The sequence below is a fragment of the Macrotis lagotis genome, chromosome 1, assembly GCF_037893015.1.
Source record: "Macrotis lagotis isolate mMagLag1 chromosome 1, bilby.v1.9.chrom.fasta, whole genome shotgun sequence".
Classification (NCBI taxonomy): domain Eukaryota; kingdom Metazoa; phylum Chordata; class Mammalia; order Peramelemorphia; family Peramelidae; genus Macrotis; species Macrotis lagotis.
The window spans coordinates 388327528-388349334 of NC_133658.1; the positions used below are offsets into that span (position 1 = coordinate 388327528).

The 21807-nt window shown below is 36.3% G+C and overlaps 1 protein-coding gene across 1 annotated transcript in view; it reads left to right on the forward strand.

The window, feature by feature from the left end:
* The window catches only part of LOC141502212 (phospholipid-transporting ATPase VB-like), a 102285-nt gene that overhangs the window by 65159 nt on the left and 15319 nt on the right, over positions 1 to 21807 (forward strand). The window contains 4 exon segments of the mRNA XM_074206868.1: positions 4032 to 4353; positions 8169 to 8245; positions 9061 to 9186; positions 17043 to 17243. Of these exon segments, the coding sequence (XP_074062969.1) occupies positions 4032 to 4353; positions 8169 to 8245; positions 9061 to 9186; positions 17043 to 17243 (726 nt within the window).

Genomic DNA, 21807 nt, shown 5'->3' on the forward strand with positions numbered 1-21807 from the left:
CTCTGCTTGAAATGGAAATTTCATTTGCAATGATAATTTCCCTCCAGGTGATACCTGGAGGAGGAAGAGGACATCTTTTAAAGTGTGAGTCAACCTTAGGAAAAAAAAGTTGGAACAGTGGAGAGAGTTGATGTCAGATCTGTTAAACACAATATGTTTTCTCAAACAGCCTGGAATGGTCTCTGATTAATCTTTTTCAAAGGTAATTTGTCATTGAGCTTATTCATATTTAAATCACCATAGACTGATTAAGAACATCTAGTAGTCTTCAAGATCACCCTTGTCCTTTGAGAGATAAAAATAGTAACAATAGTTATAGTAGTAGAAGTAGTAATAGGGGCAGCTAGGTGGCACAGTGGAAAGAGCACCAGCCCTGGAGTCAGGAGTACCTGGGTTCAAATCCAGCCTCAGACACTTAATAATTACCTAGCTGTGTGGCCTTGGGCAAGCCACTTAACCCCATTGCCTTGCAAAAAAAAAGTAGTAATAGTAGTTGTAGTAGTATTAATAACTAAAAAGTATATAATGTTATTTTTTTAGGCTTTTGCAAGGCAAATGGGGTTAAGTAGCTTGCCCAAGGCCACACAGCTAGGTAATTATTAAGTATCTGAGGCTGGATTTGAACCCAGGTACTCCTGACTCCAGGGCCAGTGCTTTATCCACTGTACTACCTAGCTACCCCTACATAAAGTTTTAAGATTTCCTTTTTATGGGAGTAGCTAGGTGGTACAGTATAGATAGAGCACTGGGCCCTGAAGTCAGGGGGACCTGAATTCAAATTCGGCCTCAGATACTTAATAATTGCCTAGCTGTGTGGCCTTGGACAAGCCACTTAACCCCATTGCCATAAATTAAAAAAAAATTTTTTTAAGATTTGCTTTTTATATGTACTAACTTGGTTCATCCTTACAGTAACACTGAGAAGTAGGTGGTATTATTAGAATACCCATTTTACAGATGAGGAAACTGAGGCTAAGAAAAGTTAAATGACTTGCCTATAGTCAACAAGGCAGTATCCAAACTCAGATCTACCTGACTACATTTATCATTCATTCAAAAAGTGTTTATGAAGCAAAGCACTGTTCTGGATACTGAAAGAAGAAAAGGCAGTTTAACAAATAGTGATCCTAGAAACATAAAATCAGAATTTGAGTCAGACCTTCACCAAGAACTTATTAATCACTTCCTGTGTTTCAGGCTCTGTACTATGCACAGGAGAGACAAAAAAGGGGGGAAAAACCATAGACCTTTATCTCAGGAGCTCACTGTCTAATGGTGAGATGACATTCAAACAACCGGATATAGAGAGAGCATGTGGAAGATAATGTTAGAGGAAAGGGACTAATAGCAGGAGAGAATGGGTAAAGCCTGAAGAAGGTAGGTTTGAGCTGAGTTCTCAAATAAAGCAGTCTCTAGGTAGCTGAGAGTCAGGAATCTCCCCAAATTCAAATCTGACCCCCAGACATTTACTAGCTGTGTGTCCCTGGACAAGTCACTTAACCCCAGTGGCTTCAGTTTTCTCATCTGTAAAATGAGCTGGAGAAGGAACTCCCAGATCTCTGCCAAGACAACCCCAAATGGAGTTATGAAGAGTCAGACACAATTGAACAATAAATGAAGGAAGCCAGAGAAGATAAACTTCAGAAAAAAAGCTAGAAGAGTATCTTGGACACAAAAGAGAGCCACTACAAAAGCATGAATTCAGGACATGAAATATTATGTGTGTGAAGAAGCAGTAAGCCAATGAAACTTGCACTCAATTAGAGGAAATAACCCAACTTCATGAAAGTAAACAAAGTATAAGCACAGTAAATATAGGTTCATTTTGGGTATAGAATGGAGATAAGGACCCACACTGGAGACCTGCTTTGTCCCAGAGTCAGTTTTGTGGAGTGATGGCCTTGGCCCACCAAGGATGATACCATCTCTCCTGGCAAGTCCTCAAATATCAGAAAATACAGACTGTTTCAAAGGACTCCTACCCATGATCCATTTAAACACTAGTACAGCCCACACACATACCTTGCACAGGGTGACAACAAGAATGACAGATGAGAAGTGAACTCATTAGTACTCCAAAATATTGAGGCTGAAGGAGCTGAATTTTCTAGGTCATACTGATAAGAGTAACATTTATTGAGCAACCACAACAAGCTGGTGCCTATCTTTGTCTTTATGGAGAAATAACTGAATAATTAAAAGCCACCATTGCTGCCTTTGAAGTGTTTTGAATCAAGTCAGCAATTGCAAGGCACTATATGTGCCTGCATATGGATAAACAGAGAGATAAAATGAACTGAGGGTCACCCTTGAAATTAGCAAGATCTGGGTTTGAGTCCTGCCTCTGACATCTTAGCTTATACAACTTCTCAGTCAGGCAAGACTCTAAACTATAGAGATTCAGATAAGTCTCTAAAACTATAATTAACATATTAGCTGCTACTCTGCATCAATGGAATCACAGATCTGAAAACAAAAATATTGAACTCACCACCTGCATAACCTTGAAAAAGCTGGGGGGTTTTCTCTAGTTTTCAGCATCTTCCTTTTATAAAATGAAAGGTTGGGCCAGATGACCTCTAAGTACCCTTTCAGATCAAATATTTTGTGGTTCTATGGTGGTAAGAGTACCACTCCTATTAAAATTTGTTCTAAGGAAAACAATTCAATCAACAGATTACATAGGGAATAATGGGTTCATGAGATGCTAAAGAAAACATTTTGCTATACACTTCTCAAGGTGGGATCAAATTATGGTATCTTACAGAATTGTGAAACTCTAGATACATATAAGAAGGGATTTAATTATCATAAAGACAAATGTAATTTATGGAACAACTTCAGCAAAGAAAAAAATAACTATCTGAATCTATAATTTATCTAAACCTTTGAACTTTTAGATCTTAACATAAGGAAATCTCTCTTTCTCACCCTCTCATTCTCCTCTTCCCATCTTTTGGACAATCTGTATTTTTTGATATGCAGATCATGCCCAGCTCTGACTAAAACGTCTGCAAGGTGATGAAGTATTTCTGTGTATCAACAATACTGATGTACATGACAAACTAATGGAAAGATTTAGCTATTTGACATTGAGACTATAGTCCTGGACTTAAAATAAAGAAGACCTATCTATACAAGTCTTATTAGGAGGGTGATAATGAACAACTTAGTTCTTTTTTAATTTAATCATTTATAAAATGGAAATTAATGATATTTCTAGTGTCTAACTCACAAGGTTATTATAAAAAGTCAATGAAATCATTCATATAAAGTTGTTTTGCAAATTTTGAAGTGTTGTATAAAGACCATCATAGTGTGATGCAAAAGTTTGGCATGATACTAAACTCAGCTAAGCAAACCTGAGTTCTGGGTCCTATTCTATGACAGATTCACATTGTGAGTGTGGCCAAGTCACTTAATAATTTCCATGTCTGTTTTCTTTAAAGTTTTGTAGACACTAATACCCAGAAGCTATATCAAAGCTTGTGAGAATAAAATGTGGATTTGACAATATTGTGAAAAGCCCTACAAATAGAATGAATGTAATAAAGTAAGGGGGAAGGAAGAGAGAAAAGAAGCAAAAGAGAAAGAAAAAAGAAAGGAAGAAGGATAGCAAGAAGGAAGGAAGGAAGGAAAGAAAGAAGTAAGACAAGCATTTATCAAGTGTTTACTACATTTTATACTATGTTAAGTATTAGGGGTACAAGTAGAAAAGACAATCCCTGCTTTTGTGGAGTTCATATTCTAATGGAGAAAAAACATCTATAGGTTTCAATTGTAAGTCAATGCAAAGGGTCCTTTGTTTTAGGGTGCAGCAGTAAGGAATATAGCAATGTAACTTCTTTAATGTCATAAAGGTAGCATATATTTTTGTTCCTTTCATCTTCTCCTGTGTTCCACTGAAGTGAGGGATTTGGGTTCCACTGAAATATTTTTGATTGCTATTTCAAATGCTACAGTGAGGAATGAAGAAAGTAGAAAGACTTCAAAATCTTTATATATGCTCTTCTATATAATTCCTTTGATAGGAGACCTGTGAATCCATCCTTAACTGTGCTTTAGAAGAGGTGAAGAGATGTTACGACACCAACAAAGCAGAACACAAGTTTTTTGGCATCCGTCTTCCTTCCCAGGCATCATCTTCCACTGTGGAAGTTACAGGTTCAGATATTGGACTGGTGATTGATGGCAAGACTTTAAATATCATTTTCCAAGGAAATCTGGAGAAGAAGTTTCTGGAGTTGACCAAATATTGCCGCTCAGTCCTGTGCTGTCGTTTTACTCCACTCCAGAAGAGCATGGTAGTCAAACTGATGCGGGACAAGTTGAAAGTAATGACTCTATCCATAGGTAACTAACCATGTAAGAGAATGGGAATGATGGAATCCAACTAGCCAGGCAGGGGTCAGGGCCAGAATGAAATCTGGCAGATGGTTTGGGGATCAGTAGGATAGAATCAATAGTCAGTTAGTTGGCTCAGTGGATATTGCACTGGGTCTGAAGTCATGAAGGTTCATGTTCATGAGTTCAAATCCAGACTCAAACATTTACTAGCTTTGTGATCCTAGGTAAATTGCTTAACCCTAGTTGCCTCTGTTTCCCCATCTAATTCATCAGAAACAAGCTAAGGCTCTGACAACCAAGAGATCAAAGTAGCATTCAAGAAATCTGTAGTTTACTGTAATCAAAAGAAACCAATATTTTTAGAAGCTAGGTAATCAGGAAGTTAGAATGAAATAACCAGTTCTCAAGGGTTAAGGTTGACAAGGGTCAGGAATCCAGGAAGTGCAGATAAACAGAGATTATCAATAATAGAGGCACAAAAGGAGCCTGGACCTCCAGCAGGTTATTCCCTCTGGCCTCCTACATTCCAAAACCAAGCTTTGTGACTTATTAAAAAAACAAATGTTTTAAATATATGTTGTTTTTATTCCATTTGATTTCCCACCAAGTATGAGTAACCCTAGGCTAGAAGGTGTGTTCTTACCCTAACTGATGTACTGTGATATGATGGAAAGCTAGTATTGGTTCCAGAAATTGTCAATTCAAATTCTGCCTATTCTATATTTGTGTGTGTGTGTGTGTGTGTGTGTGTGTGTGTGTGTGTGTGTATGAGAGAGAGAGAGAGAGAGAGAGAGAGAGAGAGAGAGTTGGACTAACTGCTATACCAGGTCCTTTCAGTCAGTAAATAAATATTTACTGAACACTTCCAGATACTATGTTGACACTGGACATACTAAGAAAGGCAATGATAGCCCCTGCTCAAAGAGCTAACAATATAGGTTATGATCTTAGTAGGAGAACTAGAATTATAGCCATGTCATACAAATAAAGTCATTATCTTTTGCCTTCTCTAGCTCTGATCCTCATCTAAGATTTTGGAGCATGAAATCTGGGGAAAATTTCAATGCGCTTTATACAATATGCCTTTTATTAATTACATCTTGTCTAAGTATTCAGCGTAAGGTAATGGTTAAGCTACATAGAGTTAATAAGAGACAAACCCTTGGTGAGAGCAGCCTATTTGGATCCAGAATTCTCCTCCACAGAGCTTCAGTCACCCACTCACCACAAAAATATCACAGAACTCATTCTTTAGGGTCAGAGAAGTACTGTAATCCCATAGCAACAGAAACAAAGCCAGCTCAGGGGAGAAACAGCATGATTGCCTCACCTCCACTTTCCTCGGTTTGCTAATGGAAGAGGTTAAAGGCTGAGACAGTTCTGCCATGGGGAAGATTTAAATTATTCATTTCCATGTTATGCAAAAAAAAAAAGAAAACTAATTATAGGAAGAATAAAGGCAACCAGAGATGATACGCTACTTTTCGAGATCAATAAATTTGTTTCAAAACAATTATAGGAAGATTTTTTTTTCTCTCCTCGAGTTCAGCATTCTCTATGGTGAATAATATTAATGTAATTGCAGCTTATTACTGAGAAGCAGCTGTAAAATAAATAAATAAATACTAAAGTAGAGGCAATGCAGGCTCAGAGTTAAACTGCTAAAAGTGAATTCAGAATCAGACTTTAGGGAAGAAAGGGAACTTCAGGGAAGCAATGTAATGATTGCTCTGTCTCATCCAGCAGAAGAGGGCCCCCATGTTAAAGAAAACAGAGAGATTAATGCCAGATACCCTAAAGCACCTTTGTTAATCTGTTCTTCTCATTTCAGTTCATTAAATTCATTAAAACTATATCTTCAGCCTTGGACCTTACTAGCTGTGTGATCCTGGGCAAGTCATTTAACCCCAATTGCTTCTTAAAGAAAAAAAACTAAATAAAATCCAACCCAACCAAAACATCATTCAATCCTATTTTCTAAGGTTCAATTAAATTCAACAAATATTTATTGTGGCAATTATAGATCAAACATTTTATTAGGTATTTAGCACACAATCACATAATGATTCCCTGATTTCCCAGATAAACATGATCCGTACCTCATATTCCCTGTCCCACTTTGTGCCTCCTTTGCTATCATCCCATTATACATTCTATAGTATTCATTCCATATATTCACACTATCCTTTATCACTAGATTGTAAGCTCCTAGATAGCAGCAACTGTGTGGTTTTTCATTTTTGTATTAGGAATTTCAGTCATACAGTCTGACTCCTTTTTTTAAATTCTCAATCTCTTCATCCTGAAATATAGTAGGCGCCTATTATAAATTCTTGTTGGTTGATTGAGGAATAATATATGAGAAATTTGGACTGACTGCTCTCCACAGTTCCTTTGAATGCTAAAATCCTAAGAAAGTATTCCACAAAAAAAAAAATCTCCACAAGTGGTCATTCACTTAGATTCTGCTGATTCTGAGAACTAAATAACCCAACTTAGACATATATGCATGTACCAAAATGCTACTTCTCTGGAACAGCATCCTACCGCTTCTTGTTCTTCTCCTTTGAGCCAAGAAAAGCAAACCTAACCTCTATTAGATGAATGTCTTTCAGACTTGAGGATAGTTACCCCATTCCCTTTGATTCTCTTCCCCAAGCTAAACATCCTCAGTTCCTTCTGCCAACATTGCTTTCAAGCATGGCCTCCTGGTCCCTCAATATCTTGGGCTCCTTAAGATGTGCTGCACTTTGTCCACTTCTAGTTTGTCAATGTTCCTCTAAAAGGTGGGCTCCCAGGATTGATCATAATACAAAAATGAGAAACAATATAGTCGCTGCTATCACGGAGCTTACAATCTAGTGAAAAAGAATAATGTGGATATGTAGAACTAACATGATAAAATATATATAATGGGATGATAGCAAAGGAGATACAAAGTGGGACAGGGAATATGAGGTACGGATCATGTTTACCTGGAAAATCAGGGAAGGCAATGAAGAAAGTGGCACTAAAACTGGACCTTGAAGGAATAAAGGAATTTCAGGAGACCTAGATCTAGACATTGACAGCTAGGTAGCACAGTAGATAGAGTGCTGAGTCTAGGGTCAAGAAAACTCATTTTCCTGAGTCCAAAACTGGCCTCAGACACTTTATTCTGATTGCCTCAGTTTCCTTATCTGTAAAATGAATTAGAGAAGGAAGTTACAAACTACTCCAGTATCTTTGCCAGGAAAACCCCAAATGGGGGTCACAGAGAGTTGAAAATGACTGAAAAACAACTAAACAATAACAGATCTAGACACGTGTTTCATACCTGGGGAGAAAAGTTTAATGTGAGTGAATGTATAGAGATATAAAAGTTGAGAAAAAGCAGAAAAGTAGTGATAGAAAAGTCTCTAGGGTTCAATATCCTAGTGACAGATGACCCTTAAAGTTTCATTCAGTTCCATATCAAAAGGACTCAGTTAAGAGAGGAAAGTACAATGGACCAGAAAAAAACTATATCTGGCCCATAATTCTAGTCCACTAGAATATATATAGCAAAGAATTACAGTAAGGGTGATGATGAAGATGAAGATGAAAATGAAAATGAATAGTCCACTAAAATTATGTGACTTTGGGCAAGTCTCTTGGCTTCTTATTCCTCACTGGTAATATTCCATAGAGAATCTAAATAGCCCCAGAGTCCCTCTGATTCTGTTTGTAATCTGAGGCATCTGAAAGCCTGTCTTGAAACTTCAGATCTGAAATGTTCACAAAACCACAGAAGTCCTATTTTTTTTAAATCACTTCATCAGTCATTCTTCATTTGTTCTCAGGTGATGGTGCAAATGATGTTAGCATGATTCAAGCTGCTGATATTGGAATTGGGATATCTGGTCAAGAAGGCATGCAAGTATGGCAATCATTCTCCTTTTTTCCTTTATTCTTTCCTTATATTAGATAAAGGCAACTACTTAATTTTTGTGGGTGATTTGCTCTTAAAACCAGATAGAGGTCAACTTATTATCATACACAGGCTTGTTGTCCTTCAGGCTCCTCTACATTCCCAGTCCAATGCTTGACCAAGTCCACATTCAAGTATTTAGGGAATTGACTGCACAGTCAATGTGTGTTGCATTACAAAAATCATGCCTTCATTCCAAAGTTATGTATAAATTAGTAGTTCTGTGAGTATCAGTTTCACTTGCTTAATCCTACATTTCTATAACTTCTACCCATGTTCCAAGTTTTTTCTGCAATTAATTTCAAAAACTACAAAAGCTATACTTTGTGTATATGTTTGAAAATATGTATCAGCTGCAATTTTTTTCCAAGATGATAGCCAGAATCACAATTTAAACTTATGTTTCTAGAAAAGTAGTTTTGAAACCATTTGTCTTACTTTTTCAAAATCTATCATTTGGAAGTTATCTTCAAACATGCCTCACGGGAATGAAAATTTGTCCAAGTATGACTGATGACTTGGTCCTCCATCTCACCAGAAATGAGGTGGGAAGTGGTTTCTATGTTGAAACCAAAAAAGATTCCAATGAAAACTAGTTCAATTATCATATAATGATGACGACGATCCTTTCAATCCTGCTAAAAGGATCCAAGGATACAAGAGTGAGATCTCTCTGGGCAGTTTCATGGGAATTTGGTATTTTTTGGAGCAGGGGAGGGAAAGCAGTAGTTTGGATGAATGACTTTTTAGCTCTCACTTTTCAGGCTGTGATGTCCAGTGATTTTGCCATTGCTCGATTCAAGCACCTCAAGAAACTACTACTTGTGCATGGCCACTGGTGCTATTCACGTTTGGCAAGGATGGTTGTTTACTACTTCTACAAAAATGTGGTAAGTAATCACCTTAGGTCCATTTGTGTGAGGACCCCGCCCCTACTGGAGATCTTAGTCATCATTTGGTTTAAAGCACTGAAGGCCCGTGGTAAAATACAAATATCTCACCTGATAGGGATAAGGTATTAACCAATATGGTGACCTTTTATCACATTTACAGCGAGAAAAGGCATAAAGAGGATGAGACAAAGGACAGATAGATTTTGAAATGTGGATAAGTGCTAAATCTAGATAAAATCTAAATAATTGGAGTTGTTACCAAGTAGGTCACCAAAGAGGGTTGTCTTTTAAGTACAGGACAATGTGCAAGCCAGAAAACTGCTAAAAAGGTATTTTTAAAAAGAGGATATGAGAGGTATAAATGTAACTTTGAATGTGCTTAATTTGGGAATTTCTTTTCTCCCTCCCTTCACCAGTTGACAAGCTATGGACCTCAGGAGGCAAGTCATTTGTTTTCCTGAGCCACAGTTCTCCCTATCTACAAAACAGGTCCCTCTGTGTTTGTCAGGGGATCATCAAATAGAGCTGCAAGACAACTTTTCTAATATCTCTTCCAGCCCCCTCATTTTACATAAGAGGAAATTTCATCTATAGGAACAATCAGAAAGTTACTATCAATGTTAGTGGTGGCAAAACTCATTTCCTTCAAGGTGATAGCTTCCTATTCCTCTCCTTTTTACAATATTCTAGTTTCCTCCTAACAACATCCCACACAATGTACAACTTTAATACATACTTAACCTCAAATTACCCAATATAAAATTGGCCAATGCACTATGCAAAGAATTACAGTAAGGGTGATGATGAAGATGAAGATGAAAATGAATAGGTAGCATTTCTATAGGCAATTTTAAGTTTGCAAAGCCCTTTACATATTGTCTCATTTGATCCTCAAAAGAATACTGGAGTTAAGTGCTATTATCCCTATTTTTAATGGTGAGGGAAGGACTGAGAGATTTTAAGCAATTTGTCAAGGGTCATACAGCTAATTAGTGACTAAGATAAGATTTGAACTCAGGTCTTCATGATACCAAATCCACTCTTCTTATTCTCTGTACCACCTACTTGTCCACTGACATGCAACTACCCATCACTATTGCATGTAGTTGGCACTCTTCCTGCTTCTTTTCTTTTCTTTTTTTTAGATTTTTTTTTTGCAAGGCAATGGGGTTAAGTGGCTTGCCCAAGGCCACACAGCTAGATAATCATTAAGTGTCTGAGGCCGGATTTGTACTCAGGTACTCCTGACTCCAGGGCTGGTGCTCTGTCCACTGTGCCACCTAGCCACCCCATTCCTGCCTGTTTTCTAAGAACCTAGGAGGAACTGGACTTGGGAGCCTGGAAGAAAAAGAAATGACTGAAACAGAAAACAAAAAGGAAAAAAGAAGGGAATGGAAGTCCCAAGGAAAATTCAAATTTTTAATCTTTGAAATGACAAGTTTCCCACTAGGTCAAAAAGCAAAAGACTAAGATGTCCTCATCAGTAGATTTTCTGGATCCCTTCACATAACCAGAATTAGGAGTGAAAACAAACCTAAATGGGGGAACTAAGACCCAGAGATAGTCAATGATTTACAAGAGGTCAGACATCAAGCAGGTGGTAGGCTTAAGACCCTGGCCAGCTGACTCCCAATTTAGTTGTTTATCTTCTACAGCACATTGCCTCAGGTGAATGGGGCAATCTGGCCTAGAATTAGTAATACTACCTATGTGTCTTGATTTCTTTTTCTATAAAATAAAGATTACGATATTTCTTTTGTGTACCCTCCTAAAAATAATGAGGACCAAGAAGTATAATGTACACAAAAGTATTTAGAAAAGTATAAATGTAATGCAAATATTAAAAATCATTTTACAACATCCATGTGTCCCCTAAGAATGTTTGCTGCCATATTTCTGTGGGCCAAAAATATCAAAATAAAATATGAGTTATCATCACTAAGGAGAAACACAGGCCTAATGTGATACTAAGACTTTCTAGGAGATTGCAAGATTATAATTAGAAGCTCTTGATTTAAAAAATAAAAAAGTGGCAAGAGTCAAAGCATTGCAATGCCAAAAAAGGGCATAAATGCATGAGTTGGTGCTTTTCATTATCTAGTTCAAGGACCTTGGAATAATCCCACAGTGCCTCCAAATATGATCTGATTCCTGTTTGCATAAGGGGAAAAAAAAGATGATTAGAACCAGGGGAATGGAAGACAGGAACATTAGACAAGTAGCATTTCAGAAACTCAAATTTTTATCTTTTGCTACATTTTCTGGGTCCCACTGGCAGCCGCTGTCATCATCACCACTCAAATACAGCAAGCATATCTGCTCAAAGTTTAATGTATATGTAAATGAGTAGCAGTGAAAAGAATAATGCAAATTGGCTAAACTGGATAGTAATTGCATTTCAACAAGTCAGTGCAAACAAGTCACTCCATTTGACTCAAAATTCACTTTAAGCATGAAAGATTGTTTACTTAGAATTCAGTGTCCATGTTTAAAAATAATAGATTTAAAAAATCATTCTTCTGAATAAGCCTATGACTTCTCAACATTAAATTTCTACCATGGAAAAGAAAAAAAAAAGGAAGAAACTTTTCCTGGCTGAGTATGCTTTCAATGCTTAAGTGATATTTATTTCGAGCCTGGTGTAGTATTCTAACTGGATGACATTGATGCAGCATTATCTCCCCCTTGCAATTAGAGGGTGGAGAACTATGACTTCCACATCCGCAACCCATTTCATCAGGGATTAAAAACCTGGCTGCTTAGAAGTTTGAACAATGAATTAATTACTGCTGCAGTGGCTTCTCAGAGGAAACAGGACCGGCAGAAATTGAAGCAATGCCGTCACCAGATCTAAAGCAGTTCTCAAAAGGTGAAAAAAACTCTGCAAAGGTGGGGAAACAACAGATCCTGAACCTGAACTTGAAAATAAAATGAATCAAGTACTCTTCTCAAGTTGCAATCTAGCTGAAAGATATAGTGGTTCTTCCTCAGCTGATTCACAAAGGTCTAGATACAAGATCAAACAGTCCTTCAATAAGTTTTAAGTAGCTACTATATAGATAGCTAGTTGGTGCAGTGGATAGAGCTCCAGGCCTGGAGTCAGGAAGGACCAAGTTCAAATCCAACCTCAGATATTTACTAACTGTATGATCCTGGGCAAATCACTTGACCCTGTTTACCTCCATTTGCTAATCTGTAAACTATGCTAGGAAATGACAAACTGTTCCAGTACTTTTGCCAAGAAAACCCCCATGAAGAGTTAGATATGATTTGCTAGGAGAGGGAAGATATAGGATCATAGATTTGAAGCTAAAAAGGATTTTAAAGGCCATCAAGTCCAACTCTCTCCTTTTACAGATGAGGAAATTGAAACACAAAGAGGTTACCTGACTTATTCTAGGTCACAAAGTTAGCAGGTATCTGAAGAAGGATTTGAATCCAAGTCTTCTTGATTCTAGACTCAGTTCCCTAGCCACTATTCTATGTTACTTCACTTCTGAAAAAAAAAATCTTCCAGCATTCTCATTCAGGGGCAAAATGTAGTGGTGGGATGGGAGTAAGGACATGTTGATAATATGACTATCATGAATTTGAGGGAAGGTTTTTCCCTGAAACATTGGCTATTACATGAAGGATACAGAATTGGACTCAAATTCAAGAAGACCTGAGTTCAAATCCCACTTGATGTATATAAGCTACATAACCCTGGACAGGTCACCATCTCTCAAGGTTCCAGGTAACTCATAAGACTATAAGTTATAGGGGCAGCTAAGTGGTGCAGTGGAGAGAGCACTGGCCCTGGAGTCAGAAGGACTCCTTAGAGTCAGAAGTTCAAATCTGGCCTCAGATACTTAATACTGACTTAGCCATGTGACCTTGGGCTAGTCACTTAACCCTTACCAAAAAAAAAAAGCCTTGCCAAAAAAAAAAGACTCTAAATTATAGAGAAAGTTCCAAACTGCATTGGTAGAGAGAATTCCTTATCAGAAATTCCCTCTTCAAATGAAATCATGTCTAGTTCCTTATGTCCTATAGAGGGGGAACATGATTTCTGATCTCTTGTTAAAAAGCACTAGAGACAACTCATGCTTAACTCTAATGGATTGGGAATACCCCAAGATCAATCTATCAATAAACAGTGTGTGTGTGTGTGTGTGTGTGTGTGTGTGTGTGTGTGTGTAGCCATGAACTATTGGAGCAAAGATCAAAATAAAACATTTACTTCCCTCAGGAAGTTTTCACTCCTTCAGTAAGAGTTTTGGTTGCTGCCTCCCACAGAATGGATTTCAGTGACTGGAGCTGCCCTTAAGATAAATGCATTGACTCAGATTCTTTGGAAGATAGAATCATTTGGGAAAACCAACCTTTGTTCTGGTCAATAAAAGTGAGCAGACAGACCTCTCTTTTCCACACTTGAAAAAATTTTCCTTCCATCTTTTTCCCCAGAGAAAACTGGAAGGCCAGAAGGGAAGGGAGCAAATAATATATTTTTCAAAGCAATATTATGCTGTGCTTCTTAATACTTGTATTTGCATAGTGCTTTGTATTCACTATCTGCTTAAATATGAGGTCATTTGATTCTTAGATCTCAGTGAAGAAGTCAAAACAGGTATTTATTGAGTAGGCAGATTAAGCATAGTCAGCACTAATATTGGCTATCAGAAGACCTGGGATCAATACCCAGTTTCCCAAATCACACTGGCTTTAGGAAAATCATTTCTTGGGTCATTTGTTCTTTGATCTGTAAAGTAGTCAAAGGAATCTTAAGGTCTCCTGCCAGCTCAAGCATAATAGGATTCTACTGTCCAAATTTTGTAGATGAGAAAACTGAAAGAGCATAGTGTATGGCACAGAGGGTCAGACTTCAAATCAGAACAACCTGGTTTGAAGTCCAGTCTTTGACACAAAGATAAGACATTTAATCTTTTAGTGCTCTAAGCAACCCTCAAAGAGCATATTTGGTGTTTGAGCTGCTAATTTGCATTAGTGGGGGGGAAGTTTTCAAAGTAGGAATTTTTCCTTATCCTATATCTCAGAAACATTAAATGAATCGTCCAATGTTATATGCCTAGTAACTGGAAGAATTCTAACAAGAAACCAGATTTTCTAGCTCCCAACACAGTCTATGAAGAAAGTTTCGGATCCATCACTAAGCAGCTGTGTGACTAAGACTGTCTTTAGAAACAGATGGAATTTCCTCCATCTATAAAATGAAGTATTCTCCTTCTCTTGGAGATGAATTCTAAAAAAAAAAATGCTTAGGGTTTGCTAGAAGGACATGGGTAGAGGACAGAGAATATAGATAGGGAATAGACCCATAATTTTACTGGTACCAAGAACTCCAAACTTCTTTTACCAATGTAAGTCAGCACTTTAATTGCAATTTTGGTCTTACTGAATTACCTTTTAAAGGTACAGTGACTTGTTCATAGTCACATACAACCAATGTGTCAGAAGTAGGATTCCAACCCAGGTCTTCCTGGCTCCAAAGCTGTCTGTCCACTATGACATGCTGACTTTGAATTAATAGCAAAAATATTAACTCACAATACAGCTTTATCAAGTGTGTTCCCCATAACAGTCCATAATAGATAAGGAAACAAGTAGCATTATAATTTCCATTTCACAGATAACATAACTCAGCTATCTGGCTTGGTGGATAGAGCACTAGACTTGGAGTTAGAAAGTCCCCAATTCAAATCTAGTCTCAGACATTTACTAACTCTCTCTGTTCCAGTTTTCTCCACTGTAAAATGGGGATAATTCATAGCACCTATAGTTGTGAAAATCAAGGGAGTTAAAATTTGATTAATCCTTAGTATGATGTCTGGGACATAGTAGGTGCTTAATAAATGTGTGTTCCTTCTAATTAATCTATGTCACCACCATATTAAAAAGAAAGCCTGAAATTAGATGTGGATGAAAAAATAAATGCAAGATAGATAGAAGGAAGAAACCTTGGTATATCTATTTGATCTAATTTTTATGAATAGCATATTGAGTGCTTTGAAAATCTGTACATAGTGCTATATCAGATTCTTCACGGCATCATTAGGCCCCTGCCTTCCAAGAAACACTTCAGAGACTAACTAAAGAAAGGTTCCCCTCCAAGTAGCATAGCACAGGAGGCAAACTATTTGGATATGCAACGCCCAGTGATGAAAACAATTCTCTCTTTGAGCAAAAGAAGCAGAAAGAAAAACGAAAAAATCAGGGCACCAAACAGAAACAAGATCAGGTTTTCAGACCCAAGTTTTAAAACTAAAAAAGAAATCAAATAACTGTAGATAGTCATATTCTCTGGATGAGAAGTACAGTTTTATGGCCATGCTTTTAACCACAAAGTAGCAGAATCTTGGAAGGTAGAGAACAAGAAGGAAAAAGGAATCTTGAAAAGATCATTGGCCTGAAAGTTAGGACTTCTGCTCTAAGCTCTGTCACTAACTGGCTCAGAGTCCCAATTCTTTCCATAAGGAACTGAGTAATATTAGTTAATTCATATTTAAACTCTCTAGTCCTGTTTCTTCATCTATCAATGAGAATGGGAAGTGAGGAATGATAACTTTCAATACACATCAATATGGTTAAGGCTAACTAGGTGGCAGTGGATGCCAGAGCTGGAGTCAGAAAAAGTCATCTAGCTATGTGACCCTGGGCAAGTCATTTAACTCTGTTTGCCACAATTTCCTCATCTGTAAAATGATCTGGAGAAGGAAATGACAAAACACTCCAGTATCTTTGCCAAGAAGAATCAGACATGGCTACAACAACTGAACAACAAAACTAAGGTTGTTATAAGGATCAAATTAGATAATATAGATATAGATAGATATAGATATAGATAGATAGAGATAGATATAGATATAGATATAGATATAGATATAGATATAGATATAGATATAGATATGGATATGGATATGGATATAGATATGGATATAGATATAGATATGGATATAGATATAGATATAGATGTAGATAGAGATAGAGATAGAGATAGAGATAGATAGAGATATAGATAGATAGAGATAGATAGAGATATAGATATAGATATGGATATAGATATAGATATAGATATAGATATAGATATAGATATAGATATAGATAGATATAGATATAATGCACTTATATACCTTAAAGCTCTATATAAATGTAAATTATCATTATTATCAGGGCAGCTAGGTGGCTCAGTGAATAGAGCACCAGCCCTGGAGTCAGGAGTACCTGAGTTCAAATCTGACCTCAGACACTTAATAATTACCTAGCTGTGTGACCTTGGGCAAGTCACTTAACCCCATTGCCTAGCAAAAAAAAAATTATCATTATTATCATTGTTAATCCATAATTTGATGCAGCTTCTCAGCTATGCTACTTGGAGAATAATCTTTCTTCAACTAGTCTCTGAAGTGTTTCTTGGAAGGCAGGGACCTTATGATGTTGTGAAGAATCTGAAATAGCACTATGTACAGATTTTCAAAGCATTCAGTATCCTGTTCTTAAGAATTAGATAATAGATTTACAGGGGGTTTTTTTCCTTCTATCTCTCTACCTTTCTATCTTGCTTTTAAATTCTTGTTTTCCCTTCATATGTGATTTTAGGCTTTCCTTTAAACATATCAATTAGCTAATAATATCTGCCCCACTTTCATGAAGATCAAATGGAATGGTGTATATAATGGCCTAAGTCACCAAAGACACAATAAATATCACCATCTGTTATCTTCATAATCAAGTAACAGTTATATCATCACTCCCTAAATTATATCAAAATTGCTTCCATTGACATGTTGTCAGTTAATCCTGGGTTGAATGAATTCCAAAAGAAACTAAAGATCCTACCATCTCTCTCTCTACAGTGCTATGTCAACCTTCTCTTTTGGTACCAATTCTTCTGTGGTTTTTCGGGTGCCACAATGATTGATTACTGGCAGATGATATTCTTCAACCTCTTCTTCACTTCCTTACCTCCTCTCATCTTTGGGATCCTGGATAAAGACATCTCTGCAGAAACTCTCCTGGCTCTACCAGAACTCTACAGGAGTGGACAGAATTCTAAGGTAAAGTACTTGAGGTTTCAGTGCTCAGAATAAGATCAGAATACTCATTCTGCAGCCCCATCTAGGGGATTCAAATTATAGCTAAGGACCATGTCCACCTGGGGGAAATAGCAGACATAGAGAATAGAATCTTCTACCTATTTTTGGACAGATATACATGGATCATAGAATTTAAATAGCTGACATTTATATAGATAATACTTTAAGATTTTCAATTTCATTCTCTCAACCAGGGGAGACACTTAGTCAATAAGCATTTATGAAACATCAAGTATGTACTAGGTATTGTGATAAGTTTCAGGATTCAAGAAAGGCAAAAGACAGTCCCTGCTATCAAGGAGATTAATCTAAAGGGGAAGACAATAATTATTTATAAACAAAATATATGCAAAATAAATTGGAGAAATATCAATAGGAGTATATGCTACTTTACACATGAGAAAATTGAGTCCAAGAATTTAAGTGATTTGACCAGAATTGCAGCTAGGTGGTACCATGGGTAGAGTATGGGATCTGGAGTTTGAATCTGGCCTTGGGCATATTATTTAATCTCTCTCAACCTCAGTTTCTTCATCTATAAAATGGGAATAAGAATAACACCTACTTCATAGAGCTATTATAAGGCTCAAAGGAGATAATATATATGGTGCTTTGTAAACCTTAAATAAATAAATGATGGTTATTGTTATCATCAACATCAATTGTCTGAGGCAGAATTTGACCTCAGGTCTTCCTTACTCTACTCTCCTATCTAGCTGATTCTAGAGTTGGAAAGTAATTTATAGATCATCTCAAAACCCTTTCTTTTACAGAAAAAGAAACTGAGGCCAAGAAAAGCTAAATGACCTGCCCAATGTCACACAATATTAAATGGCAAAGCTGGGATTTGAACTCAGATCCTATAATTCAAGATGAGCCCATTAAGTTCAGTGCTCTTTCCTCTGCATCATAAGGTTGCTCCTGAGGCAATTCCAGAAAAATTTGAAAAAAGTATATGGCAGCTATAATGTTATGTGGTACATGTAGACTTTAGAGGTTAGCTTCTACTGGAGGCCAGAAAAGAAAGAAATAAATGTGAGCCAGAGTAGACAGTATGGTCTTCATAGAGAAGGTAAGACTAGAGTCATGCATTTAAGAATGGAGAGGATTTGAGTAGAAGAAAAGGAAGGCATTCAGAATGAAGAAGCATTTTTGCCTAGCTTGTCTAGGACAACAATCTCAAAACCACACCAGACCCAATTTTAATTGAAAACTCCAAGGAAAAGTCACAATGGATTAATTTTCAGCCCAGAGAAACATAGACATACAGAGAAGCCTGCAGACATTTGACAATGGGAAAGACCAGGCCCTGACTTAGGAATAGATTTGGTGGATAGGATTCCTGTCACCAGAAAAAGAGCACTAAGACAGAACACCAGGGCAGGAATGACTGAGCCAGAGAAATTCCCAGGGAATCCCAAAATTAGCATTGGGCAGAGGACCAGGTGCCATGATATCCTGTTAATTACTGCCCAGTTCCTGATCATGCATTCAGGATAGAGAAGAGTTGTTGCAGGCTCAAGGGAGCAAGGGCCCATCTCATACTGAGCAACAAACAAATTTTGGAGATATATCTGTGTGATTCTGAGCTTAGGCGCAGTGTAGCAGGGATACAGTTCTAACCTTTAATATACCATTTAAGTCTTTGGTGGAATTACCAAGACAGGAGTCCCAGGTCAAAGAGGAGGCAGCAGTTCAGTTAGAGCCTCCATGTGGACAACCAATGACTAAGTCTAGGACCAGTCTACTGACATAATCACACACAAGTCAATAAACATAAATCTGAGTCAGAAACTTGCAGACCTCAAACTAAGAGGTCAGTGAACAGATGCCTCTGTGGCTAATGCCAGTCAGAGATCACTGAAAACTTACAGGTCACAAGTATGAAATCTATGAAAGCAGCAGGAAAACATAAAAATGCAAAAATTATAAAGTCCAGAATCAAGAAGGAGGTTGGAAGAATGAGAAAACTTAAAAAGAAATCAACATAAAGAGCTTCTGTGATGAAGGGAAAACTCAAAACAAAAAAAAATGACTTGGAAATTTATTACAAGCAAGATCTCAAGGGAAAATGCCAATTTGACCCAAGCCCATAAGGAAATCCAAGATGTGTTAAAAAGCTGAATAAAAAGGTTAAAAATATTTTTAAAATCAAATGAGTGGGGACAGCTAGGCTGCACAGTGGATAGAGCACCAGCCCTGGAGTCAGGATGATCTGAGTTCAAATCCAGCCTCAGACACTTAATAATTGCCTAGCTGTGTGACCCTGAGCAAGTCATTTAACCCTGTTACCTTAAATAAACTAAATTTTAAAAAAAATCAAATGAGGACTTTGGAAGAAAACAACAAAGAGAATCAACAAATTAATAAAAGTACAAAATCTTACTAAAGAAAATAATTTCTTGGCCCTTTAAGTGGCTAAATAAAAGCTTAAAAACTCCATGAGATATCAAATAATAAAACAAACTCAAATGACTGAAAAAAATGAAAGAAAATATGAAATAAAAATGGAACATAACTGATCTGAAAAACATTGTGGAGAAATAATTTAAAAATCATGGTCTCCCTAAAAGCCAAGAACAGAAGAAAAAGCCAAACATTAACACTTTATTTCAAGAAATCATTTTTTAAAAACTTTCCAAACATCTAAGAATCAGAGAGCAAAGTACAAATTGAAAGAATCTATTAGTCACATCCTGAAAGAAACTTTAAGTTGAAAACTCTCAGGAATACTATAGTGAAAATACAGAGTTTCCAGGTCAAGGAAAAAATACTGCAAGCATCCAGAAAGAATTCGAGTACCAAAGAGACACAGGAAAATGCAAGACTTAGCAGCCACTGCTTTAAAGAAATGAAGTTTGAAATATGATAGAAAACTTTCAAATTTTCTGATGAAAAGACAAGAGTTAAATAGAAAATTTGAAATATAAACAGAGGAATTTAATAAAAGAATAAAAATGGTAAACAAAAATGAAATCATAAGGATCTAAACAAGGATAAGCTGTTTATATTAATATATGAGGAGATAATACATGTTAGCTCTCAGAATTTTATCATTACCAGGTGTCTTAGAAGGAATCCAATTAGATAGAAATCCTAAGTATCATTTTATTATATCTGCATAATATAAAAAGAAAAATGACAGTATACTGGGACAAGGCAGAAAGGAGGAGAAGAATGGAGAAAATTATCTCACATGAATGAAATATACAAGGAAAAATTTATATAATAGAGAAGGGAGGGGAAAACATTTGAATATCATCCTCATCTAAACTGGTTCAAGGAGTAAAGAATATAAATATATATGTAATTCGACACAGAAATTAATTTTACTCCACAAGTAATTAGGAGAAAAGGAGCAAAGGGGGAAAAGAATGGAGGGAACAGAATAAGAAAGAGAATAGATTAAAGGAGTAATAATCAGAAGCAAAAGACTTTTAAAGAGGAGATATTAGGGAAAAGAAGAAGGAAAAAGTATAACAAAATGGAAAGGAGGAAATAAATAGAGATCACAACAAGGAATGTGAATAAGATGAACTCCCCCTTAAAACAGAAAAGAATAGCAGAGTGAATTCTAAAATAAAATCCAACAATAAGAAGCATATATGAATTAGAAAGATACATATAGAGTTAAAAATAAGGAGTGAATCATAATCTATTATGGCTCAGCAAAAGTAAAAAGGTATATTTTTCTCAAATAAAAAACTAAAAATAGACCTATATAAAGGAGATGAATGGAGAAATCTACATTTTGCTAAAAGGCAACAAATTAAAGTACCAAATGACACATCTAATTCTTAAGGTAAAAGTTAAATGAGCTATAAAAAGAAATAGACTTTAAAGCTAAAATAATAAGGGCCCTCAATTTACCCCTCTAAGGCTTAGATAAATCTAACCATAAAATAAACAAAAGTAATGTTAAGATGAAGACAATTGAAAGGGAAAAAAGGAATAACCATGCATGGTATATCTACAAGCATTTTCCATATTAAGGATATGAATATATCACAAAAAATGCACAAAAGCATAAATATCAAGGGAATCTTTTCTGATATCAATGCAATAAATATACTTAATGATATCTTAAAACATAAATTAAAAATAAATGGGAAACTAAATAGTTTATTTCTAAAGAATGAGTGGATCAAAGAACAAATCAGAAATAATAATAATTTCATTCAAGATAATGACATCAGTGAGAAAACATTTCAAAATTTGTGGCATGAAGGCATATCCTTTAGGGGAAATTTTCTATCTTGGAATGCTTTCATCAACAAAAGAAATAGCAAATCAAGAAATGGGTGCATTCAACAACCAAAAAAAGAAAAAAAAGCACAAGAAAGCCCACAAATTTTAAAAGACCCAAAAACAGAAAGCCTGAAAATTAAAGGAGAGAAATGAAAATTTAAAAAACAACAATAAAACATTGAATTAACTGATGAAATGAGAAGCTGACCCTGGAGTCAGGAGGCCCCAAATTCAAATTTGGTCTCAGAGACAGAGACCTTGATTGTCTTTTTTAAAA